This window comes from Chionomys nivalis, chromosome 1 (genome assembly GCF_950005125.1).
Source record: "Chionomys nivalis chromosome 1, mChiNiv1.1, whole genome shotgun sequence".
Lineage (NCBI taxonomy): Eukaryota > Metazoa > Chordata > Mammalia > Rodentia > Cricetidae > Chionomys > Chionomys nivalis.
The window spans coordinates 25,658,067-25,685,401 of NC_080086.1; the positions used below are offsets into that span (position 1 = coordinate 25,658,067).

The window sequence follows — 27,335 nt, forward strand, 5'->3', positions numbered from 1 at the left end:
GCCAAGAATATAGAATGGCAGAGTGCTCAGCCCTAAATAAGACAGCTTTAGCACCCCTCCAAGGCTCAGGGAATATCATAGGAGAGGGGTAGAAAGAATATACATTCCAGACGGGGAGATGTGCTGCCAAAGAGCTGTCTTCTGGACAGGACCCGCTGTTGCAATCAGGACCTCATGGAAGCTGCAGCTATCTGCACAAGACCAGCACAAGACTGGACCCTCAAACCTCAGCATGGAGGCGGGGGGAGCCTGCTGTGCAGCAGTTTCCTCCCAGACAAAGGTTTCATCTGGAAGGAAGGTCTTTAAGAAACAGGATGTTGTAAGAGAAGACAAAACATTCCATTCTTTAAAATCGGAAAGTATGCAACTCAAAAGTCTTCAGGAAGTTGCTGAAACTGACCAGAATCACTAGGTCTCCCCCTCTCCAAAGTTATATAAGCTATAGACTGCTCAGAGACACTCTAGATTAGCTGAGCTTCCTAAAATGAGCTAAGACCAGCTGAGTTGCCCATAAGAGAAGGGACCAGCCAAGCTGCATGGATGATGGAGGTGGGTCTTGTATCTATCTGTTGCTTTTATTGGTTAATTAATAAAGAAACTGCTTGGCCCTGATAGGACAGAAAATTAGGTAGGCAGAGAAAACAGAACAGAATGCTGGGAGAAAGAAGCTGAGTCAGGCAGTCGCCATGATTCTCCCACTCCAGACAGATGCAGGTTAAGATCTTTCCTGGTAAGCCAGCTCATGATGCTACACAGAATATTAGAAATGGGTTAGATCAATATGTAAGAGCTAGCCAATAAAAGGTTAAAACTAATGGGCCAAGCAGTGTTTAAAAGAATACAGTTTCTGTGTAATTATTTCGGATAAAGCTAGCCGGGTGGCGGGACACAGCCCGCCGCTCCTCCTCACTACACATGGAAGAGGCTCAGACCAGCTGAACTGCCTATAAAGGACACTCTCTAACCCACTGAGCTGCCTGCAGGCCTTGTGGTGGGCTCCAGGTTTCCAACTCTAGTGTGTTGTCACCCATGCCGGGGTGAGCTTTGCTGATGTAACTTCCTTTGAGTCATTCCTGCTCCTGCAAGTAACCTGTCACCTATATGCCTATAAGTAACCCCAATAAAACTCATTGGTTTACCGGGCTAAAATTTGGTGTCCATACTTTAATCTGTCAATGGTTTTCATTCTTGGGTCAAGAGATGATGGGTCAAGTCTCCAAAAATAGTATCACACAAGAAGCCCACGAAGCCCCTTTGAGGGGCTATTGACAATTAACAACTGTGGGGGAAACCACTGTTGCTCTCATAATAACCGCCTGTCTATACCAGGGAAAGAAACTTTAGCTGAACTCAGTGGTCACATATAAAAAGAAGGCATGAAAACAGGAGGGAGGCATTTTAAGAAGAAGGGCTCTGGTGAAGAAGGAAAGGAGAGAGTTGAGAACAGGACATGAAAATAACTAAAATTTATTATATAAATTTATGGAACTGTCAAAGAAAAACAAAAAAAAATACTTTAAGGAAAATGGCTTGATGAGCTGTCCAAAGTGAACCTCCAGGGATCATGGAAGACAGCTAACCAAGCTGCTCTGAACTAGAGGAAGGAATTCTGCAGGCAGAGGAGACAGGAAAGAGCAGGAGATAGGGGCCAGCAATGCAGCCAAATGCTAAACCTAGACTTGCAGGAACCGCTGAGAAACTTTGCCGACTATCTACTTGTTGCTTTGAATTGTAAGTTTCTCCACCCTCTCAATCCGTTGGGGAAGTTTCTATGGAAGTCAATGACAAAGTCCAGAGCTGACCAGCACGGTACGGTACAGTGCTTGTAGCCTGTAAAACCTGACGGACCACCTCCTATCCAAGATGATGAGGCCAGCCCCCTCAACCACTGAGGGACTGCGTGACCTCAGAGTCACCTTGAGTTTATAGATCTCTCAGGGAGGCCACCAGGCTTCTCCTCGAATCCACAAAATGGGAAGTCTGAGACAGCCTTAACTAGTTCCTAAGGGGTAAAAGGAACCCAGCTGGGATCCCAAAGGTACCAATCGCCAGATAAGCTCCCTGCAGGAAAAGTAAAGAAGAGGGAGAAGAAAACCAGGCCAGAACTGATGGACAGCAAAATGGATTTCCAGGTTGGAGTTCAACACCTTCCTCTCCCCCTTCCCCGGGGGGTCCAAACCTACACTCTTCCAGGCAGAGTGGGAATCTCCCCGCAGAGAGCTGGCCACCACCTTGCAAGCAGAGGGCAGGCACCTTCCACAGCACTCCCCTTCACGGATAACGTAAGAGAAGCCCTGAAAAACAAAAACACAGAGTGGAGGCCAAACCAGCAGTTGAGAAACAGGGCTGACCTAAGCTTCAGGATTGCTGATCCCTGGGGCTAACCAAGACACGTGGACTGGATATTTTCATCCCTGCTGCCCACTAGCCTCAGAATCACACCAAGAAGTGACCAGGAGACTCCAGCCCTGGGTCACTTAGCTAGGTCTTTGCTGGCTGAAGAGATCAACACCTCCTCCGGAACATTCCATTTTGAGACCAACATCTAGTGTGCATAAATACTGAAGACAGTCCAGAGTTCACTTAGACACCCCTAATGAATCTGACCATGGCCAAACCTAGGGTAGCTTGTTGACTGCAACACAAACTCCGAATGCCTGGGTTCTAGTCTTTGCTCTGTGGTGAGGACCTGCGCAAACGTGTATCTTGATACTAGCACTTCTCACCGTGTGTAATGCTTTGGCTTTTAAATGTCCCTGAAATTACCACATGCTGTCCCCTAGCCTCTGGTACTACTGCGAGGTGGTAGAAATTTCTGAAGACAGAGCCTAATGGAAGCAAATTGGATCACTGAGGGTTTTCCCTGGAAGGATAATTTTGGACCCCAGCTGTGGTGATACTTTGTTTGTGTTTTAACAAATAAAGCTTGCCTGAAGATCAGAGTGCAGAGTTAAGCCACAAAAAGCCAGGCAGTATTGGAACACACCTTTAATCCCAGGACTCGGGAGACAGAGACAGAGGGATCTCTGTTAGTTCAAGGCCACTCTGGGCAATACTCAATCTGTTTAAGAGAAAAACAAAGCTCACACAAAGGTGATCCCAGCACTTGGGATCCCGTGCCTTTAATCCCAGCATGAGGGAGGTGGAGACAGGAGTGATATGGCTGGGCAGAGACAGCAATATAAGGCGGGAAGAGACAGAAGCTCAGTGCAGTCTGAGGACGCAGTCTGGAGGACAGGATCGCCCCTTCAGTCTGAGCATTGGTAGAGGTAAAAGGTCTCTCTAGAAGCTAAATAAGAAGGTGAACCCAAAGAAAAACATATAGGCATCCTCCTTAATATTAACCTTCATCAGGGGATGAAAGGAGACAGAGACAGAGACCCACATTGGAGCACCGGACTGAAATCTCAAGGTCCAGATCAGGAGCAGAAGGAGAGAGAGCACGAGCAAGGAACTCAGGACCGCGAGGGGTGCACCCACACACTGAGACAATGGGGATGTTCTATAGGGAACTCACCAAGGCCAGCTGGCCTGGGTCTGAAAAAGCATGGGATAAAACCGGACTCGCTGAACATAGCAGACAATGAGGACTACTGAGAACTCAAGAGCAATGGCAATGGGTTTCTGATCCTACTGCACGTACTGACTCTGTGGGAGCCTGGACAGTTTGGATGCTCGCCCTACTAGACCTGAATGGAGGTGGGTGGTCCTTGGACTTCCCACAGGGCAGGGAACCCTGATTGCTCTTAGGGCTGACAAGGGAAGGGGACTTGATGGGGTGGGGGGGGGAATGGGAGGCGGTGGTGGGGAGGAGGCAGAAATCTTCAATAAATAGATTAATTAATTTAAAAAAAAAAGTCTCTCTAGTGGGTAGCTGCACTTCTTCTCTGATCCTTCAGCTTTCACCCCCAATATCTAACTCCAGGTTTTATTTATTTAGACCAATTAGAATTCATGCTACACCCAGTCTACCTCCGCACCCTCCCTCCATCTCTCCCCTTCCCTGATTACCATGAGATAAACTTCTTTGCTGCACAATACATCCCCACAATGATATTCTGCCTCCCTGAAAAGAAAATGACTGACCACAGCCTAGAACCATGAGCCATAATTAACCTTTCCTCTGAGTTGATTTTCTCAAGTGCTTTGTCATAGTGATACAAAGCCAGCTAGCACACTAATTTGTAGACATGAGCATCCTTGACATTTACCTAGTAGTTCAAACATTATAGCATCTATTTTAAAAAAAATGTGGTGAGGAAATGATAGAGACTGACCTTCCCCCAGAGACCCTTGCATGGAAGGCCAGCATGCTAGGAGTTTGTCAGTCCATCTTGCCTCTGGAAGATCGTCTAATATGGCAAAAATATTAAGAACCCAGATTAAGGGGCTGAATGGATTACTGGGTGCTTAAGAAGACCCAGATTTGATTCTCAGCACCTACATGGTAACTCATGACCACATGTAACTTTGGTTACAGGGGATCCAATGCCCCTTCTGACCTGTGTGGCCACCAGGCATGCATGTAGTGCACACACATAGATCATGCACCTAAAATTAAAACTTTAAAAAATCTTTTTAAAAAACTCAGATTAAAATCCTCCTCTGAGCATCATGGTCAAAAAAATGACAATGGCAGCGTGGCTGAGTCTGGAACTCAGGGCAAAGAACCCAGGACAAGGCTTCACCTCGAGGCTGTGTCCTTAAGAGAGAAGGAAAAGCTGGCTGATCCAGATAGCAGGGATGCCAAGCATACACGGCTCCCCAGGCACACTCTAGCGCAGGGTCAAATCTGAAGAGGTACCAACACTGCTTCCCTGGGGATGTGCAACCACCCCAGAGACTTAGCTCAAGTTCACACCATCTCCATGGGACTTATTGACATCCCTACCTGCGTCACAGCAGTGCACAGCAAGCTGTCCCCAGCCTTCTATCAACTAAGACTCAAGTCATTACTGTGCATAGATGAGGTGCAGGGAGCCACGGAAGAGCTGACGAACTGGGATAACATACTCTATACACTTTCCACTATAAAACAGGACATGCCAAAGGCCATGAGGGAAACAGAGACCACAGGGAAACCTGGGGGAGTTAAGCAATGCCTTCAGGCATCTGGTATACCTCCCTAAAGCCTCTCAAAGTGCCGAGTCATCAGGATGGCCGTACTCCTGTAGTCTTCTGATGCACCTCACACCGTCACTATTACAAACAATCCCTAGCTACCTTGATCCCAGGGACCCACTGGCTTCTCAAGCCCAGATGCCCCAGCCACACTACAGAATTCCTCTTGCTAAATCACCCTCCCAACAATCTCAGAAGAGCCAAGCAAAACAAATGTTTTCTTCATCTCCTTTTCCATTATTCCCCCAAGCTCTCTAGCTTATATGTCCTGTCAAAAGACTCATCTCGGACCCTCCAACCTACTCTTTTTTTTCATCTTGTTTCCATTGGCTCTCAAATTAAGAGAAGAGAGTATAAATTATAGCCACCCAACCTGCAGGCATTCACGACTGGAAAGTAAATTCCTACTGTCCTTAGCAGAACAGTCCTTCAATCATGATTACCATGACTGACATGCAGATGGCATTCTGATGCCATGTCCCCTGTTGAGGCTATCTGGGGGCCACATGCTAAAGACCCCATCCTTCTTCCCAGAATCCCACTGGTGCATGCACCATTGGGAATATTGGTGACTTCTGTGTCACTGTGAGCAAGTTCTTCGTGGCAGGATAGGAAGCGGAGAACCAAACAGGGATGGAAGCCAGATTCAAACCTCACAGACACTCTCCCAATTCTTCCAGGTAGGCCTTACCTGCTGCAATTTCTGCCACCACCCACATGGCCCTACCACCTGGGAACCATTCATCACAGGAGTCTCTATTTCATATTCAAACCATAAAACTTGGGTTTCAGTTGCATTGCCTAACAAAATGGACTGTGGGCTGCTCTAAGTCACCCAAACTTTGCTGGTTTTGATGAGTTGAAGAGCTGTGGCCAACTCCACTTCCTTTGCTGGCCCCTCATTTCCTATGGGCAAGTATAAAGAACAGCCTTCATTCTTCTTTCTCCTGATAAATATCATAAGAATGAATAAAACATTATGCTCTACCATACTGACATTCCAATCAACAATGGGCCACGTGTATGGCGGGGTCTGATTAACACTACAGTGGAAGCAGGCATTCTGTCTGGCACATGCCTATAATCCCAGCACTCATGAGACTGCAACAGGAACAACACAAGCTTGAGGCCAGTCTGGGCTACATAGCGAACAATGCCTCAGTATTTTCTCTGTTTATGTTAGCACACAAATGTATTAGAGCAGAGCTAAAACATTCCTATCCTCTAGCATCCTAACATACTAGCATAGTGCACTGTTCTCACGCTTGTGACATCACTGTCAACAGACCTATGACCCAACCAGTCACATAAAAGGTGGCATACACACTGCAACTAGTGTGTAGAACCTAGTGAATGCCTGTGCAACTAGTCTGTGTATGCCCGATACAATCACCATTATTTTATAATGTATTCCTGCTACTTGTAAAATAAAAAAAAAAAATACTGAAAACAAATCATGCCACGCTGGAAACCACCTCATGCTGAGTGTGTCTTTAGATGACATCAAGAGGCCTGTCAAATGACTAACACAAACACCATCTAGGTTTGAATAAGTACTTTCTGTCATGTTCTTACAACTATGAAGTCACCCAACAGCGTGTGTCTCAGAAAGTGTCCTTGTCATTATGCATTGCCACGGATGTGACAAGAAAAAAGAAATGTCACATGACTGTGCTGCCTTCCCCTATACCACACCCTTCATTTCTAGAAGGCTCCTCTGTATCTTTCCTGCAGATTATTTATTATAGTTACTGTAAATGGGTTCCAGGCTTTGAAATCAAAATCTCCCAATGAAAACACTGTAACAAGGACACCAACTGCTCAACATGCAGAGAATAAAAGACTACAGAGTACTCAGCCCTAAATGAGACACTCATATTCCACTTCTCCCCTCTAAGGCTCAGGGGTCTTTGTGGAAGAAGAGGCAGGAAGACTGAGAGCCAGAGGTGGTGGATGACATCAAGGGAATGGGTTTTCCAACAGCACAGGGCAGCTGCACATGTGGGCTCGTGGCGATTGTGACATCATGCACAGGCCTGCTCAAGCTCCAGACAGCCAGAATCCCACCATAGGGTAGGGAAGGTGGATCAAATCCCACCACCAGCTGAGGAGCTGGAGGCATCTGAGAGAAGAGCACCATTTTCTTTAATGATGTAACCGACCCCTGATAGGTTGGCCCCCACTTCCAAGGTGAGCTGGACAACACAAAAGAAGAAAAGCAGAAAGAAATCTCAACATTGGTCGGTCATGATGGGAGAGTGGAAATGTTGGTAATGGGAAGAGTTTGGGAAGTATAAATATATTCAGTATACATTATGAAATTCTTAAAGAAGTAACACAAATATAGCAAAAACGTTGGGTGTCAAGTTTATAAAAATGAGCTCTAACACCTCTCTCCCTGTCTGATAGATAACATGTTATTGTTATCTCTGCCAATGGTCAACGGGATGAAGTGGAGACCAGTGGAGTTTCAAAGCTGGGAGTTCCCGAAAGGGCTTTTGTAGATTCTACTGCACCCCTCCCAAAGGCATCAGCAGTTCCACGAGTCCCTCTGTAGGTAGCACAGCAGGTAAGTGGAAAGTTCTCCTATTCCAGAGCTTGTTCCAAAGCCCACACTTGCCCCATCATCCATATAGCCCAAACAGCTTTGAGAGCACAGCCTTCCCTGCTGTGGACACTGACAGCAGCAATTGCAGGTGTGTGCACTTGCATGCTCAGTAACTCTGCTCTAACATGTCTGGGTTCACTAGACTATAGCGATGACACAAGATCAAGCCTGTGAGATTTGTTTGACCCACAGGTATCCCTAAGGATATATGGTCCCTCCTTCTAGGGTCTGAGCAATCCTCAGTGTGCTAGAACAAGTTCCCTAGCAGAAAATGACAGAATTGGGGGAGTCCAGGTCACATGTTCTAGACCTCAATGATCCGAAAATTGGCAGTCTGTGTGGAAACACGGTCATGCATGGAAGAAGGCGTGATCACAGAAGACTCCATGTGGGTCTGTGCTAGGGTTAGCTGGGGTGGTGTCTGAGGGTGGAAGAGACAAGGGGGAAGAAGACGACATTTTCCTGTGGCTCTGCTCAAACCAGTATGGACTTAACACCATGCAATAGCCACACCCACTAGCCGAGGACAGCCACAGAAGGGCCGCAAGACAATCTTTCTCTCACATTTTTTTCATTTTACCCAACCTTCTGAGGTCTGGATCTGAAGTGTTTCTCCAAACATTCATGCATTGAGGGTTTGACCAACATGCACCGGTGTTTAAAAACGGCGTCTTTGGGTGGTAGCTGGATAATGAGGACTCCCACTTTATCAACAGATTAACCATGGGATGTAGAGCTTCACCGAATATTAGGAGGCATGACAACTTTAGGAAACATGGCCTAGCTAAAGGTCTATGCCATATTCTTTCTTCCTTCCTTTCTATACATCCATCTATCCATCCATTCATCCATCCCTTTCTCCCTCTCTCTAGATAGATAGATAGATAGATAGATAGATAGATAGATAGATGATAGATAGATAGATAGATAGATAGATAGATAGATAGATAGATAGATACTCTTCTTTCCTTCCCTCCTTCCCCACCCCCACATCCCTTCCTCTCTTTCTTACCCAATGGTTCCATGCAGCACCCAGCTCTTGTGCCCTACTTACCGGCTGGCAGCTGTCTTCACAGGGCTTCTGAGAGCACTGGGCCACCCGCAGGCCCATGACAGTATCCTCCATGTCGGTGCAGGTGCAGGTATCACAACCCTCCTCCCAGAACCGGCCCACGGGGTAGATGGTGCCTCGGTGGACACAAACCTGGTGACACAGTTTCCAGGAATGAACTCACTTAGAATCAATTAACCATTAGTGATAGCCATGGTGTGGAAAGGGTTTAGGGGATGGGAAATCATATTCCCACACACACCAAGTCAGTCATGGTGGATCTCTCCTCTTTCGACTGCTATTTATAGCTTACTGTTTGGAATTATAGACTAAGGCAATACATGCTAACAAGAGCAGAAGTCAGGATTGCATTCTACATGGTTCCTATAACTTCGAACATAACACCAGCCTGTTAAAACATTGTAGTAGCTTGAGTGTGTGGAGACGGAGGATGGATGCATGAATGGATGCATGGATGAACTGAAAGCAATGGACAGATGAGTACACTATTAACTACTCTCTAAATAATCCTTGCAACCACGGTATCTCCTTAGCTAACCTTGTTCAAGCCATACACCGATGACTGTGACCTCAGCGTCTAGTCTTGACGAATACATAGTACACTCACTGTCACTACCTCCTGAGTTAATGACATTTCCCTGTGCATGAGAAGGAACACTGACTGCTCACCCTTGGTTCAGGGAGCAAGAGGTCTGGGAAGTTCAAATCTGCTGTGAAGAGCAATGAGTGGGCCTGTATCGCAGCCCGAGGTGGGCAGTGTCTACCTTGTCCGGGAGACAGGTGGTTGTGGTGCAGCCACAGTCGTTGGTGGTGGCCGAGGCCAGGTACCCGAGTGGGCAGCTCACTGTGGAGTTGGTGCAGCTGCAAGCACACTCATACTCATCACAGCACTGGGTCTTTCTAAGGGTCGGTGTCCGATGCGGGGGACAGGTGGGTGGGGACACTCTTTTGCACTCTTCTTTCCTGCAGGCTGGGGGGGATACAGGTGACACCCTCAGTCTTGCCATACCAAGCATCATCCTCTACTAGTGCTGCATGCTTGGCTGAGGCAGGGTTCTAGGGAACCAGACCCAGGTTACTGGCATGCACATGCACTCAGCTCATGGCTATAGGATATTTCAATACCCCCAAAATGGCCACTCTTCTGAGTGCTGCACTAATGAGAAATACCCTTACGGAGAATGGAGAGGCCACTCAATCCCTACACTACCACCCCTAAGAACATGTTGATGGAGCACGGTCCTCCCAACCACAGACTCTGAGAGATACCAGACACAGACCCCTAAAGCCCAGAGGCACCAGGGCAAATCGTGGCCAGAAGACACTTGCATACGCTAACAGCTAGCAGGATCCTATCCACACCTCAGGGCCTCAGACATCACCCTCCGGTCTTACCACCTCCAACAACGCACAAATGAAATGTTGCCAACAATACTGTCACCACCACAATGTTATTTTATAGATGTTCGAGCCCATTCTTGTACCCCACACCTAATCCCAACTTCCTTATAATGTGACCGCTTCAGCCCCAAAGCCTACATTGAGGAACTCAAGCAATCGATGTTCCAAAGTAGGAATCTAAGACACCCCTAGACTTGAAAGGGACCCTTGGTAACTAAACATAGAATTCCGTGTCTCACCATGTTTAATTTTAGCCCACCTCTGTGCTAAAAATGTATTTTATGATTAAATATATAAGCCTACAGAGAAAATACCCTGTTAAGTTTGAAAATAAGGTTCCGTGAGGAAGATAGGCAAGGCAATGTCCCCTCCACTCCGAGGAAGAGAGGACGAGGCGAACAAGTAACTGTTGGGTTTGAAATCTCACTGCCTGAGCCCCATCATCTTCTTTGTGTTTGTTAGTTTGTTTGAAGTTTATTTCAGTGTGTTGATGTTTTGTCTCCATGTATATCTATGCAACACATGTATGCCTGGTGCCTTCAGAGACCAGAGAAGAGTGTCAGATCCCCTGGAACTGCAGCTAACACGGACAATTATGAGTCATGTGGATGTTGGCGATCACACCTGCGTCCTCTGGGGGAGAAACCAGTGCTTTAAACCACTGAGCTATCTCTCCAGCATTCCTGTGTCTTGATGTACCCCCCCCCCAAATGGCATGGCTGCACCCACATCCACACTGGAATACCTGCAGCTGATATAGCCAGGGCTGTTAGAAAACTCAATTATGTATGCCCTTAACCCTTTTTTCCAAATGTACCCTAAACGTAGGTTCAGCTAGCTGAAAAAAGAAATGAAACAATCTTGGTCCCCAAAACAGAAGATGACTTTCCAAGGCTAAGATAGAATGGCCCCGCAGCCGCTCCTCCCCACGGCAGCCTTACCACAGGCGAAGGTGGGTCTGCACTCTCCAGGGTTGGTCAGGGTTGGCTGGAGCCCTCCTTCACACGGAGGCACTGGAGGCAAGTTGCAGTTGACCAGGTCACACACTGGGGTTCAAGAAAGAGGGGTGTACGCAGGTTTTGGTGAGGTTACTCTCTTATTGCTTGTCAGTGAGATCCGTACACTCTCTCCTGTGGATTTCTACGACTAAAGATGGTGATAACCAATAAAGGCCGGTGGAGATGGAGATTTAAAGAGAGAGGGGTGGAAGGATGGATGGATGGATGGATGGATGGATGGATGGATGGATGGATGGATGGACAGGGATAGGGGAAGGTGGATGAGAGACAGCTAGTAGATGGTCAGGTGAGTAGATGCTAAGATATAGAAGGAAGATGGATGATAGATAGATAGATAGATAGATAGATAGATAGATAGATAGATGATAGATAGATGATAGATAGATGATAGATAGATAGATAGATAGATAGATAGATAGATGATAGATAGATAGATAGATAGATAGATAGATAGATAGATAGATAGAGGATGACAGATGTCATGTAAATGTCATGTTACCTTCACATGGACTAATAGTATCATTTGCAAAGACTTGGAGCCTTTTTGCCCAGTCTGAATTCTCTAGATCTCAGTTTTCCCTCCTGTATAGTGGAAACTCTAGTTTACCAGGTTAGCCTGGGGATTTCATAAACTAATTTAAGTACAGTCCCTAGCACATTATAGAAACTTAAATTTGTCTATAAGCTGGGACACTGAACCTAAATGATCCCCTAATTTTCTCTACCAATAACATGGTCTGGAGATCTATTTGATAATATTGTTCTCAAACCAGATTGAACCCTTTATAAAATTTGTGTTGATATCTGATCAATTTCATCAGAATAAATCAACTTCCCAGAATTCTGGCTTCCTGTCTAGTCTCTTGGCCTTTCCCTTGGCCTCTCTGCTCTCCCTTGAAGATCCACCTTCGGAGCATGAATTAATAAACACATCTGATGGGGCAGATATGAGAACGCCATTAGCGTCCTGTCATGCAGCCACGCTACTGTCTCTGAACCCCCTGAATTACACATCATTCACCACCATCACCACCCCTTCCCCTCCCCCATACACAGCCATGTGCTGAAGGCCTGCATGTGGCCTTCTCCATAGATTGCTCCTCAAAATCTCACTGGAAACGTCTCCTGACAAAATGGCACTTTCCTCAGCAAACCTCTGTAGCTCCAGCAATCACCCCCCACACTGTCATGGCTCTTACATCTCACATTCAAGCCACTCTTTAAGAAGCTGTCGTCTCCCACTTCCCTTCACATACCCTGTAATTAAGAACAAAGCATTTTTGGCTATCTATGACTTGACCCATTTGGGGCTGGACTAAGGTCTGGACCCTGGAGGAATTGGCTGGGTGGACACATACCGCACTCATACTCTGGGCAGCACCTGTTTGCACTCTCTTTGAGGCGAGCCACTTCGCACGGGCCGCACGTGGGAGCTGGGGGAGAAGAACAGACGCAAAATTCAGAAAAAAAAAAAAAATCAACTACGGCCCAGACTAGAGAAGGTTTGCAAAGTTCTCATTCACAGAAAGCCAGCACAGACCCCATATGGGATTCCCAAAGGATTGGGACCACGGGACCAAGACAGGATGCTGGACAGAATGAGTCTTCCCAATGAGTCTTGCTAGCAACCTCAGGATTTCCCTCCAGGGGCCTCTGAGTCTGATGACAATACTGGGTGGAAGAACGGGGGGAGGTACAAGAGCATCTGCTCCAGGGGCCAAAAGGGGCTTCTGGTCTCAGTAAATGGAAATGAGGTCTCTTCAAGAAAAACACATCCACGTGACCTTTACTTGGATTGGCCCATTATTGCAGGGTGGCTGGAGACCCATGGAGTCCTTCTTCCTGCAGGGACAGCAGACATCAGCCTCACTCACCTCTGGCTGTGGGGCATGGCTGCGCAGTGCAGTTGACTTTCCTTCCACTGAGGCACACACAGATCTGACAGGGCTGATGGTCTGGGACCCAGGTCTCCAGGAACTGAAGGGAAGACAAAGTTAAGCAGGGGTGCAGGACACTATAGTCCGAGCCCCAGGATCATGGGAGCCCAGGATCATGGGAGTCAGTACTCCCACCGATGGCTCGGCTTGCCCTCTTGAGGGCCCGGAACATGGGGCATGAGGCAGGTGGACCAAAGGTGGCAGCCTTGCCTGTCTACTTGAGTTTGTGCTACTTGTAAGAGGACCCTGTCTCAGAAAGAAACGTGACAAATAGCCAAGCCACTGACTATTAGGAGGATGGAGGAGAGGAGGACTGGAAGCAGAAAACCACAGAAGAGCAGGAGAGGGGCGGGGTGTGTATACCTTTAATTTCAGCACTGGGGAGACAGTGACAGTGGGATCTGGAGTTTGAGGCCAGCCTGGGCTAAATATAAGAGTTTGAATCAAGGAAAAAAACGAGGCTTGGCATAAAGGAGGAGAGGGAAGAAAAAGAGGCAGAGGAGATAGAAAAAGAGAAATGCAAACCAAAAGAAAGGAAAAAAAGAAAAAATGAGGCTGTTGTAGATGCTATTTCAGGCCAAGGCTTGGAGTCCCGGGAAGGTGCACAGGGCAATGGCTCCCTTCTGGGGCAGGAATCTGAGAATGACAGCCGAGAAGGAGGGAGTCTTGCTGTGATGTTTCTGTTCTCTTTTATCCTTACCCATTCTAAATGCGGACCTCAGCTATCTAAAGAATAAAGGCCTGTCCAGCGATCAGAACGTGGTGCTGATAACGCCGCGCGATTACCCTCCCTCCCACCGAGGCACGGCCAGACTCCACAGTGCTGACGGTCTGTAGCCCACCATCGAAAAGATACCCCAAAATGAGTGTTCAGTTTATTCCTCTAGGACTTTTCACCTTCCTGGGAAGCTTTAACCAAGCACACCCAAAGCAGGACACCGAGTCAACTGCCCCTGAAAAAACAAGTAAGTTCAGCCCTTGGAGATACCACCAGTCTGACTGCAGCAACTATGCCAGCAGGGGGCGCTATTACACAAGCCCAAGCTGTTTGCAGGCTGAACTTGTCATCCAGAGTCCAAATTAAGGTACAGAACAGGTATAAGAACAGCTGGATTTCAAGATTAAACAAAGGGGCCAAAAGAACAGGCTGCAGAGAGTATGGGGTAGGAAACCTGAAGTGCTCAAGTCCAGTCAAAAGACACATGTCGCGATATGCCACCCACTAGAAGTTGCACGGTTCATTCAGTGGAGGTGCCAAAGGAATATAGCCCCTAGCCCAAGCCTGAGCTTCAGAGCCTCTGGGGAAAGGAGGTGTCAGACCACGGGTAAAGGATGCATGTCCCCCTGAGCTGAGGGGGTACTCTGAATATCGCTGCACCAGCAGCGGCCCCCGGGAGAGACCACAGTCTGTGCGGGACTCCAGACCCCATCTGATCCTACTACAAAAGCTCACATCTCCACGGTGCGTTCTGTAAAACAAACAAGAGCTATGGAAACTGGTAAATATTTTCCCTCTTCCCGGGGTATAGCAGATTTAAGCCCCGGTTATTTCCCTGAAGGAAGGTTTTCTGGGCTTTCTGTTTCAGTCTAAAAATTCATTTAATGGAAATGTTCTTCATATTAGATTTTCATTCTTTCTCGGCTTTAAAGCGGATGCTGGGAACACAGGTGGCTGGATAAGCGCTTGTTTTCTCCCATTTAAACTCTATTTTCTGAATAACTAAAACCGGCTGTGTTCTCGTCAGAGGTTTTGATTAATTCTATACTTGATTTTTTTTTTCATATATAAAACCGCTCTTATGTCCAAAATCATGTGCTTTTTGGATAGATCCCTTAATGCAACTCATATGCCTATTCCAATTTGTTGTGTGGAAAGTGAGGAAAATAGAGAGAAGGAGAAACAGAGTCAGAGAGGAGAGGGGGAAGAGAGTGCTGACCACACCAAGGTTACAATAAAAGTCACACGTTTCCTGCCTTTGGGACCTGCAGACATGTGACACTCATGGAGCCAGGAACACTCAGCTGGAAAGCTTACTCCTCACCACAGGAGGCCAAGGAAGAGGGCAAGACCATTTCTGCCTTGAGAGGAAGCGCTTTGCGCTTCACACAGTTTGGAATGACCACCGGGTGGATGTTAATGCCATACACAAATGCCTTAGAGCCACCGGCCCACCCCGCGTGAACCCAGGAGCCCTGAGGATCAGGGAGTGAAATGTGAGGTTTTGCCAACTCACTCGGGGACTCTTATGTCCAAGGACTAAATTAGCTTAGCAATTTGAAATATGGTAGACAAGTATGTCTGGGTTTCTTCCCTCTTCGCCTATTCATGGTGAGAAAAAATGGGGCTCACTGGGATGAAGTTCAACTACTGACCTCAAGCAAGAGACCCCACCCAGTCCCCAGCACTGTCAGTCAGATGCACTTGCTCACATCAGTGTAGCTCCTCCTGAGGTCCACGGCAGACTGGGACGATGCGGGATGACCTGGTGCCATCAACAGCAGTTCCATCATATATGCCATATAGCCCATGCCATATGAACCTTGGACTTCTCATCCATTAAATATGACATTTGATAATGACCCCAGAGGGACTGGAGAAAATCAAAACTGATCTGTTTCCTGGTTTACAATGTCACGGACAAAACAATGGAGCTACTGTGACTTTTGATTGTCTTTATTCTCTTTGGTTGGCTAGCTTTACCACAACTTCCACCAGCTGTGACTAAATATAGGGGTAAGTTACCCCAGCTGGGGCATTAAGGAAAAAATGGTTCTCTTGCTGAGTGTGGTGGCTTAAAAAAAATAGGGAGTGACACTATGAGGAGGTGAGGCTTTGTTGGAGTAGGTGTTGCCTTGTGGAAGGAAGTGTACCATTGTGGAGATGGGCTTTGAGGTCTCCTGTATGCTCAAGCCATGCCCAGTGTCTCAGACCACTTCCTGTTGCCTGCGATTCAATATATAGGACAGACACTTAGCTACTTCTCCAGCACCATATCTGCCTGCATGCCACTGTGTGGCATCATGATGATAATGGACTGAACCTCTGAAAATGTAAACCACTCCCAATTAAACGTTTTCTTTTGTAAGAGTTGCCGTGGTCATGATGTTTCTTCACAGCAATAGAAACCCTGACTAAGAGAGAGAGGCTGGGTATGTTAGGTCTTGCAAGCACATTCCCCTTAACTGGGAGCCAAATAGGCTTCTATATTTACCATACTTGGTGATGTCACTGACAATGATGAAGGATGGGGCCGCTATGTACCTCATCTTGTAAATATAGAGGTTATCAACTTAGAAGAGAAAAGACCACTATCATTTCCCAATGGAAGGGTTGATAAATAATATCCTCTGGAAGTGTGTTCATGAACTCCCAGAAAGCTAAAAGAATTGTCAACTCAATGATTGCCAAGCAAATCATCCCAGGAACAATTGCAGTAAACGTGCTTCCGAATAATAGAAAGGGCAGGTTGTCAGAGTTACACTGAGCTTCAAATGCCAAGCGCAACATCAAACCCATCTCTACAAGCTGGATCCACAGGAAAGTTGACTCAGCCGGGTTCCTCGAGGGCTCTCTGTATTTAAAAGCAGGGTGGGTTAAACTAGCATCTTCTGATAGAGCCTGAGTTCAAAGGATGTTTTATGTGCACACACGCACACACACACACACACACACAGAGGCATGCACACACAGACACATGCTTCATAATCGAATAGGTTAAAGAAGCAAAAACCTTCTGAAACATTTGCAGTGTGCATCAGTCCACTAAAAGCAATAAAGAACCCCACAATGAGGAAAGGTCATGGACTCCTCATCTGTACCCTTAAACTCACTCGGCCGTGGCTACAGATGCTCTGGAGGAAGAAAACATGTTTTTAAAGAACATGAAGATAGCATACAAAGTACATAGTATGTCTGAATAGTGGCAGACAACATCTTATGTTATTTTCTCCTTCCCTCCTGATTTCCTATATCACTCTACATGCATGACTAAAAATAATATTAAATGATATGCTAACACTTTGGTGTTTGGTCCCACAGCTAATCCATGGGAGACCCAAGAGCTACGCTCTGATCTGTCTGAATCCAGCGCTGGTAGCATGCAACCTTCCTATTCCTCTATAATTCCATAAGAGTCAACCCTGCTGCAGGAAGTGGAAGGGCCAACCCACCGAGATGGAGATGCCAGGCTCCTACCTGATGTCGGACTCCATCTTCCCCAACACACTGAGTGCAGGCCTCCTCAGGGACACAGCTGCCATCCAGCATGACTTGGTGTTGGGGACAGAAGCAGCCTTCTGAGGGGTGGTCCCCACAGGAGCTAGTGTTCCCGTCACAGTGCCGAGGGCAGCCACGCTCACAGTGGTTATACACCAGGGACGGTGGGCACGACATAGCTGTAGACAGAGAATAAGGTCATTCTCATTGGCCTACACCAGGCAGAAGCAAAAGAAGCATCCAGGGTGGCCAAGCATCCGGCAGACTTTCCAGAGCAGACACGATTGGTCTCCCCCAGTGTCCACTCTCTTCACCTGCCACTGTACTAGAATTCTTGCTTCGGCATACAACCACTCAGAAGAATGAATACAAAACCTCCTTTGTGATTGTGTGCAGTCACATGACTAAGTTCTGACCAATTAGTTGGGAGAGGAAGTATCCTATCTGTAGGCCCCTGCAATCTATTTTACTTTAGAAAGAAAGCTGTGCCTCCTTCCTGTAGTTCCAGTTGAACCCTGCACTTCATACCAAGAGCTACATCTTCAGCCTTGGGAAGATGACCATGGCCAGCACCAGTAATGCCACCTCCCTCTGATCATCTAAATGACAGGAATTCCTACTTCTCTGCTACATGCAGTCAGCTATAACCCCAACCAATAATATGAAAGTTCTGATATTCTTTCTTTGGATTACAGACGTATCTGAGACTTTAAAAATCCTCTTAAGAATCCATAGTGATAAGAAAGGCCCAGAGAGAGAAGTCACTAGGAAACTCCTTCACACATTATAACCTGGCTGGACAAACTCACATGGCCATACTCACATACAGCTAGTGATAGTTTCCAAAGGCCTAAAGCACAGGGGTTATCTCTGTGTGCACAATAAACACTAAAGACATATACAAAGCAGGTAAACATAGAAGGTGCTTTCCATAATGCAGACTGCATCTTCTGCTTGTTGGTCTGCAAGCGGGTAGAGTGGAAGCCATACCATCCACATGGGCATGAAACCCTGCTGTGGAATATTATTTTAACTATGGAAAGATGTGTTGCATTTGTTTATGTTGCGGAATATTACTTTAGCTGTGTAAAGGTGTGTTACATTTGTTTATGCTGCATTTGTTTAATTATGAAAAGATGTATGGCTGTTTCACCTTGCCTGCCTGAGGCACCTGATTGGTCTAATAAAAAGCTGAACAGCCAATAGCTAGGCAGGAGAGAGGTAGGCTGGGGTGGCAGACAGAGGAAATAAATAGGAGGAGAACTCTAGACTCAAAAAGAATGAGAGAAGAGGAAAAGAGAACAAGGAGAAAGAGAGGGACACATCAGGAGCCAACTAGTCAGACAGCTGCCAGACAGACAGACAGACAGATGTAGAGACAGCAGGAAAGTAAAATATACAGAAAGAAAGAAAGTTAAAAAAAAAACAAAGCAAAATGTAGATAAAGAGAAACATGTTAAATAGAGCTAAGATAAGGTTGAACATTTATCACTAATAAATCTCTGTGTCATGATTTGGGAGCTGGTTGGTTGATGTAGGAGGGTCTTCTGTTTTGTGTTGATTTCATTGGTTAAATAAAGAAACTGCCTTGGCTTTTCGGTAGGGCAGAAAATGAGGTAGACGGAGTAGACAGAACAGAATGCTGGAAGAAAGAAGCAGAGTCAGGTAGATGCCATGAAGCTCTGGCCCAAGATGGATGTAGGTTATGATCTTTCCCGGTAAGCCACAGCCTTGTGGTGACACACAGATTTAATAGAAATGGGTTAATTAAGATGTGAGAGTTAGCCAAGAAGAGGCTAGATATAATGGGCCAGGCAGTGTTTAAATGAATACAGTGTCCGTGTAATTATTTCGGGTGTAAACTAGCCAGGGAGCCAGGTGGACTGAAGTGGCTCGCAGCTCCCTTTACAGTTGGTAGCTCTAAAGAAAATGCCTGGTACTATAAAACCCAATAACTAAGAAATGTCTGAGGAGGCAGGGGACTAATCTGGTTCTTTATTCTACTCTGCCAAACCTGAGGTGCGGGAAGACTAAGAGAGTAGCCGATCACTAGATGAGATGCCCAAGTCCACAGCTCCTGGTCAAGGATGAGGATACTCTGTGCTGATGGACTCTGAGACACCAACATGTACAGAAAATCAATGATGCCACTTGACATAGAGCAGGATGCTGGTGTTGTGTTTATGCTAGCAGCTTGCAGAAACAGAATTCACATCTGATTCACGCTGGTAATCTGTGCGTTTCAGATGATAAGCAAAGGGCAGGCTCAATTAGGAAGGCTGCCTTGATGGGGCGAGGTCTACACTAGCATTTCTCTTGGTAAATCAGCAGTTCTGAGGAGCCAAAAGACAACATGCCACTCCTACTTCAAAAGCCTGCCCAATGGGTGCTCATTCCCTATTGGTGGAATTTCAAATTCTATGTTACTGGTTACACAATACTTAATTGATGTCTACCTGTGTCTAAAACACAAAATTCACAACTCTTTGAATTACAGAAATACAATTTTATCTCCATAAAAATTCTGCATTCAAAGGGCTTCTATATCTACAGTCTTGTTTGATCCTAACTGGAATCCTAAGAGGAAACACTCATCTTCATTAGGAAAATGAGAATCTGAAGACCAGAGAGTGTGAACGATCCCATACTTGATCTGTTTCCAAGGTTGAGGGAGCACATACGGGGACTCACCGCAGAAGTCAGGTGTCCTCCAATCAACACAGACTCCATTGGTCCGACAGAGGTGGGCATAAGAAGCAATCACCTCGCACACTCGCTCCTGGTGGCAACTGTCTTGCTGGCAGATGGCATGGAATGTGGCTGGAGCGAGGACCTTGTGGCATTCAGCAAACAGGGATGAGAGGAGGACCTGGCAGCGGGAGCTCTCAGAGACGGGACACTGCTCCTCAGGAACAGGCTGGCATGTGTGCCCTGGATGTTGCACCGTCCATTCCTGGATGAGCCTTTTCCAGTCGGTGGTCACCGTGCCATCTCGCAGCATGAAGTCATTGGCCCCATTCTCATCACAGATCCCTAGAGCAACAGGAAGAGACAGCAGTGCCAAAGACTTGGCCCTTCTCCACCCTCAAGGATGGTCTGACCCTCATCACTGGATGCTTGAAACAGGATTGAGTAATATCAGCATCATACATCAGGAAACATGGCTGGGTTTACTGCACAGAAGAGGAAGCGGAGCAAGCACCTCCTTACCACAGAGACCGTACATCTTCGAAGCAAAGGTCTTGGGGCTAAGTTGCAGTTGGAATTCATTGTTTTGTGGAGTGAATGTGAGGATGTGGCCAAGATGGTTGAACCTGACTTCATACATGATCGCACCGTAGATGCTGACTTCCATGTCTCCGCCCACGTAAGGGGCAGGGACCAGTCTCCCATTCACTGCCATCTGCTCCAACAAGAAAAAGTCACCAATAGTTCTCATACATCAGAAGTCGCAGGGCTTCCCTCTTGCTTCTTACTGAAGCTACTGGGAGTCTCTGTACTCACACTCCTCTGACTGCAGAGCCTAGCCCAGCCTGATGTTTGTCAGCAGCTCTTGCTAAACAAAGGGGCTTTGGAGAGCTTGGCAGTCAAGACCACTATAGCAACACTGTGCAGGCAGCTCAGACCGCTAGAACACTGTGCACAGACCGCTATAACACTGCACAGACCGCTATAACACTGTGCACAGACAGCTATAACAACACTGTGCAGACAGCACAGACCGCTATATCACTGTGCGGACAGCATGCTCCTGAACCAGAAAGCCCAAGGCTCCAGGAACCTGATCTGTGTACCTCAATATGAAAGATGACCCCTTCCCGATAGGCCAGGGAAATTGCCATTGCACCAGCTCCTGGGGCAGGGTCTCCAGAAGGACGCACCTGCCAGGATGGCTGTGAATCCTTCACATGAGGACGGTGCCTTCCTTATGAAGCCCCACCAGAGAGCATATCAAGCATATTAAAATGTGCTCACATTCTGCAGCAAATGTAATTTTGTTGTAAGAATTTTGGAAGGTTTTTTTTTTATCACTCTGATTTTAAGATTTTTTTTGGCTATGACTCCTCGTTTGATATATGACTAACTCTGATTTCTCAGCAATTACTGCTCGTACTCAGGAATCCTTACCAAGTGAGAAAATCAAGTCTACAAGTTGTTTTGCACCATGAAATATTTATGATTTCTAAATGAACAAGTAAAGACGTTGGCATAACATAACCTTTTAAAGGCATTTAATCAAACATTCATTTATAGCGGTTTGGCAGTCTTCTCTCTAAATTTTGAAGTCATACGTTTTTTTGTTGAGGCCCTAAATATTTTCAAAGGCCCTGATTTAAGCACTAAATATTTCCATTTGGAAAGACCCCAGGCCTTGGGTACTGAGCTCATAATGCCTACTGTGTCCATGGTCCTGGTGCCAACCCAGCTCCTTATCAATGCCAGAAACTGGGACTAAATTCATAACTTGCTATCTAAAACTGATCCGCTCTCCCAAATCTGGACCCAGAGCAACGTGAAATCATGCCAAGACTGGGGAGATGGCAAGGAACCTCTCTAAAGAAGGAAGTGCCCTGCTAGTCAAGGCAAAGCTGACTCCCAGCACCATGTGCTTTTCCTAAATCTCCTCTCTGCCCGGCCATGGATCCCAGAGCAAATTCATCTCACCTCCATGTCACTGTGCAGTCCCACAGAGAGGCCAGCATGCTTCACCTCAATGGACTTCATGCAGGCTTGCATGGCCCCAGGGCTGCAGGCCCCGTTGTGGAGAATCAACTCCAAGTCCTGCTCAATGTTTCGAAAGAGGATGTAGGAGCAGTTGCCAGTCAGCTTGAAGTTCTGCCCATCGAAGGTGACAATGTGCCGAGTGGAACTGCCTGTGCACACACCTGAATGGGGAAAGCAGACGATAGACGGACCCTATCCAGCCCCAACATGCAGGCCCGCAGCAATGTGGCCAAGCTGTGCCCAAAGTGAGCCGGCCACTCTCCACGTGAACCTGGCCCAGGGAACACAGTGAAGTTCCAAGGGCGCAATGTCATGTTGAAAGCTTGAGGCACCGAGCAAGCTGTTCATGACCTCGCTGAAAAGAAAATTCACCTTAAGACTTGTGTCCCTTCATCTAACAGTACGAGTTGCCGCAGTGACTTAATCCCGCAAGAAATTACATGAGAGAAATATTTCCTGGGCCAAAATAAACAATTGGGTCTCAGAGCTCACTCAGGGAGCCACATTCACGTATAATCAGCAGATTCTCAAGGTTCCGACTAAAACAGTATGTGAATGTTAATCACTGGGCATCCACATAAGACGACTGGGGAGTGGGGGAGGGTCCCACTTTGAATGTCCCAGTGCCACTGATCTGAAAGCAAATCTTGGACCTAAATGAGGCTGGAGATGAGTTTTTCATGCAAATCATGAATCATTTATAGAACGAGTGATCAAAAGCCAAGACATGAGAGGAAAGCTCAATGAGACCCTACCCACACCCCTTACTCATAACCAGGCCGGGGGCACCACGGAAGGTGAACGTCAACACAGCTTGTGACTGGCAGGGTTGGCTGCACCATTCCTCAGAGCTGAGCAGCCTCCATGGCTTTCACTCAAAGTCCCCACATCCGTAAGCATTCATCAAGTAACAGATGGAACGCCACAGTCCTCTGGGTACCCATGCTGCTAGGGTGCCCTGTTTGGGTTTGGGCATGTGTCCCCCAAAACATTGGCTGCTGGCTGGTGATCCTGCTGGAAAGCAGTAGGATTTTAAGGGGTGTAGTTGAGTAGAAGGGAATTAGGATTTTTGGGGTGTGCCCTTGAAGGGAACATAGCACACCAGTTCCTTCCTCTCTCCTAGCCATGAGGTGAGCATCCTCCTCCTGCCGTGTGTTTCTGCCAGAATTTCCCTCACCAAAGTCCCAAAATAAATGGAGCCTGGCAACCATAGACAAAAACCCCAAAACTCTGAGCGAAAGTAAACCTTTCTTTTGATTTTAACTTTGTGGTATCAGGTGTTTTGCCATAGTGGTGGGAAAACTGAACAACATAATCCCCCAGCTCTGCTGTTAATAGCATTACGTCAAGGCAACAGCCTCGATTACCAATGACAACATATTATTAAATCACAAGGCAAAGACTGTTAACCAGAATGGCTCTGTCCACCATCAGACCAACTATGACACGGTAAATTGGAGCCAAAGGAGCTCCGAACTGAATTGTGTTTTTCCGCTTGCTTGTGCAAGACCCTGCTTGAATACTGGACTTTAGCAATTCTCTCCTATCCCTCTTGCATGATGGGACTGCAATCACTACTTTTGGGGACTGTCAGGAGAGCTGGTGGCAATCTAGACTAAATGCCAACCTGATAGTATGTGGCCTGCATATTCATGTTTCACGGATGAACCTGTTAACCTTAGGACTAAGCTAATGCCACAAAGGAAATTCAACAGCTTTTAGTCATGACATCTCAGTGTGAGAGGCTTCCAGAATCTGAGTGACTTCTGTGTTCAGAATACCAACTTATCTTTCCACAAACCGTCGCAGAGCACTCCAGTTTGCTGGCCAGGCTTCTCTCTCTCTCTCTCTCTCTCTCTCTCTCTCTCTCTCTCTCTCTCTCTCTCTCTCAGGCTTCTCTCTCTCTCTCTCTCTCTCTCTCTCTCTCTCTCTCTCTCTCTCTCTCTCCCTCTCCCTCTCCCTCTCCCTCTCCCTCTCCCTCTCCCTCCCTCCCTCCCTTTTTTTTTCCTCTTTTAGGTATGTACACGTATTTCACCTGCATGTATTTTGTCTGTGGAGGCCAGAAGAAGACATCAGATCATCTGGAGCTAGCATTATAGACACCTTCAAACAGCCATGTGTAGGCTGGAAATCAAACCTGGGTCCTCTGGAAGAACCTCAAGTACTTTTAACCACTGAGCCATCTCTCCAGATCCTGCTACCAGTTGTAATGAGCCATATATATTAACAAACTCCAATGTTCAAGACACAAGAAAAGTTAAAATAAAACTCTAACTGAAGAATGAGAATCTGAGACTTACATAATGTTATCACAGAGCTACAAAATATTTTTTAAATATACCACTCATAAACATATTCTAGAATCCATTTTATCTCTCCTCTCTTCTTTTCTTCACATCCTATTAACTCACTGCCGCTCTACATGGCAGAGAAGGCTCTAAAACAAAGAATAATGGATGCACATTACAGATGTCAACTGACAAGCATAAAGATTGACAGAGATGCTGGGATCTTGAGACGGAGCTCAGTGGTACTGGGCTTGCCTAGTGCATGTGAGGCCCCAGGTTCCCAGCACCAAAATCAGGGGAAGGAAATGAGAAGCTATTTGGCAATTGAGAAGCAACACATAAAAAATATCAAAGAGGGAACCTGGGGACCTGGAAAGACATTTTAAAGAGAGCTGAAACACCCCGAAGATGTGAAATTCTACACACACATCACTAAGGAAATTACTTTCCCAACTGGTTCATTAAAAGCAAAAAAAAAAAAAAAAAAAAAGACAGAAACAGATCCACACAATGAACAATGAAGAGAGTGACAAAGTCTGTAAGAATGACTTTGAAAATCAGGAAGTAAAAATCTCAGTAGAGACTCTATCCTAAAAATGTCATGGGGAAAAAACTATGACATGATATGGTAATTTAAATATACTCAAAAATTTACAAAAAAAAATTAAAACTATATTGAATATTTAAGGACTAAGAAAAGAAACAAGGCCAAACAGGTGGCTCTTGCTACCAAGCCCAACGACCTGAGCTCCGTCCCCACGGCCTACATGATGGGAGGAGAGAACTGACTCCCTACGCTGCTGCCTGACGTCCACGCGTGTGCCACGGCATGTGGGATCACATACACAGACTAAAGCACAGAAACAGAAAATGCAAGAAAAACTCAGAATGGGGAATGGGGATAGGTTTTTTAAAAGTTGATTGGGCTCAGGAGGAAGAAACGGATAAGATCAAGTCAAAACTGAAGGGCCCAAGGGCAAATGGATCACAATGAAAACTGGAAAGAGAAACATTGAACAAAACAAGAAGTCAGTGTGAGAGTGGAGGGGGTGTATGAAGGAAGCAGGGGAACCAGAGAGGAAGTCAAGACCGCATGGGGATGAAGTCCTTAGGAGAGATCAGAAAAGACATGACATTTAAAGACTTGGTCTGACTCATGAGAAGACTCTGGACCACAAAGAAGAACCAAACCTGGATGCTGCCAGCACGTGACAAGTGTCTGCGAACTTTTTCACCCATATCTGCTGGCCTTGAGTAAACCTAGGGGAAGGGTGGAAAGGTAGCGGCAAAAGTATTCAACTTCTCCCAAGATGAGGTGTTGAAAAGAAAAAAAAAAGTATTCAACTTCATTTTTTTTGTTTGTTTGTTTGTTTTGTTTTTCGAGACAGGGTTTCTCTGTCGCTTTGGAGCCTGTCCTGGAACTTGCTCTTGTAGACCAGGCTGGCCTTGAACTCACAGAGATCCGCCTGCCTCTGGGCAGTGCTGGGATTAAAGCAGTGCCGAGCTGGGATTAAAGGTGTGTGCCACCACCGCCCAGCAAAAGTATTCAAGTTCAAAGATCAAGAAAAAAAAAAAACGTTCCAGTTGTCACGTGAAGGTATCCAATAGTTCACAGAGCGAAAACCAAACCAAAACAAAACACAAAGCTCATCAGTAGAATTCTCAAAAACAATAAACAAAGCCATGAAAGCCCTGAGCCCCATTCTCCAACAAGAAGGCAGAAGTGAATCAAGAGCAGAGATAGAGGGGAATGAGACCAAGGAATAACATCCGTGTGGGCAAGCCACAGAGTAGTTCTAACCCGTTCTTAAAAACTGCCTTTCCAATTAAGAGATGATTAAATGAGGGGAAAGAGGGGAGAGGGGAGGAACTTCAAATCCCCACAAATGCATGTGTGGTAAAATTCATCAATATGAACAATATCCTAGTTGATAAATACAGTAAAAAAAAAAACTAATAAACAGCATAGCCACTGAAGGGCAAAGGGAGGGAGCTAATGTAAATAACTTGGGAAAACCAAATCTCACTCTGAGACTCAGTGCAGAAAGGACGGCACACAAACGCTTTGGCTGGGGGACTTGTTCTTCATACAGACTCTAGAGTGACATCACGTGCATTCTAGGATTAGGATTGGACGATGAGATCCAAGATTTATGCTGTCTGAGAAAGATCAAGTATGAAAGATGCCAAAAGGACTCAAATCAAATCAAACAGATGCCCAAGAGCCACAGCTCGGACCAATGAAGCAAGAAAGCAACTGACGGTAGCCAACTCTAACACAGAGTAGAGAAAGGCAAGAATCCATGGCATGGCTGCGTGAGCACAAACAGCTATTCTGACTGATTAATTAACTAATGAGAGATGTGAGAAAGTTCTTTTGACAGAATTCTAACTAACATATATGGTGTGGATGGTAGAAATTGAAATCCCTCCCGACTGGACAAACAGTACCGAAAAACAAACCAACCATCATCAGTGGATGCTAGAACTGGGGACAGAGGCCAATTTCCGTAGACTTTGTGAATGCTATCGCTATGTACAATGAATATACACCAACAGAACTGTTTTAAGACAGACTCCTAGCCAGGCGGTGGTGGCGCACGCCTTTAATCCCAGCACTCGGGAGGCAGAGGCAGGTGGATCTCTGGGAGTTCGAGGCCAGCCTGGTCTACAAGAGCTAGTTCCAGGACAGGCACCAAAGCTACAGAGAAACCCTGTCTCGAAAAAAAAAAAAAAAAAAAAAAGACAGACTCCTAAAGTCAGAAGGAGCTTTCAATTCTAAAGTATTTGATACCCCCAATATAGCTTTGTCACTTGATGCCTTTCACTGGTGGGTACAAAAGGAGGGGGTATTGGTACTAGGCTGAGAATATCTTGACAGGGTAAGTCCTTTGTTGCCCATTCTCTAATAGGGAGAAATAGGAGGGCCACGCCCAGTGAACGGGACT

At 46.2% G+C, this 27,335-nt stretch overlaps 1 protein-coding gene across 1 annotated transcript in view; it reads right to left on the minus strand.

The window, feature by feature from the left end:
* The window catches only part of Vwf (von Willebrand factor), a 155,276-nt gene that overhangs the window by 13,806 nt on the left and 114,135 nt on the right, over positions 1–27,335 (minus strand). Inside the window, exons 35-44 of the mRNA XM_057772108.1 lie at positions 22,040–22,260; positions 20,585–20,777; positions 20,066–20,407; positions 17,354–17,553; positions 13,096–13,198; positions 12,580–12,654; positions 11,144–11,248; positions 9,566–9,771; positions 8,784–8,933; positions 2,184–2,294 (exon numbers count right to left, since the gene is read on the minus strand). Of these exons, the coding sequence (XP_057628091.1) occupies positions 2,184–2,294; positions 8,784–8,933; positions 9,566–9,771; positions 11,144–11,248; positions 12,580–12,654; positions 13,096–13,198; positions 17,354–17,553; positions 20,066–20,407; positions 20,585–20,777; positions 22,040–22,260 (1,706 nt within the window). The remainder of the gene's footprint in view (positions 1–2,183; positions 2,295–8,783; positions 8,934–9,565; positions 9,772–11,143; positions 11,249–12,579; positions 12,655–13,095; positions 13,199–17,353; positions 17,554–20,065; positions 20,408–20,584; positions 20,778–22,039; positions 22,261–27,335) is intronic.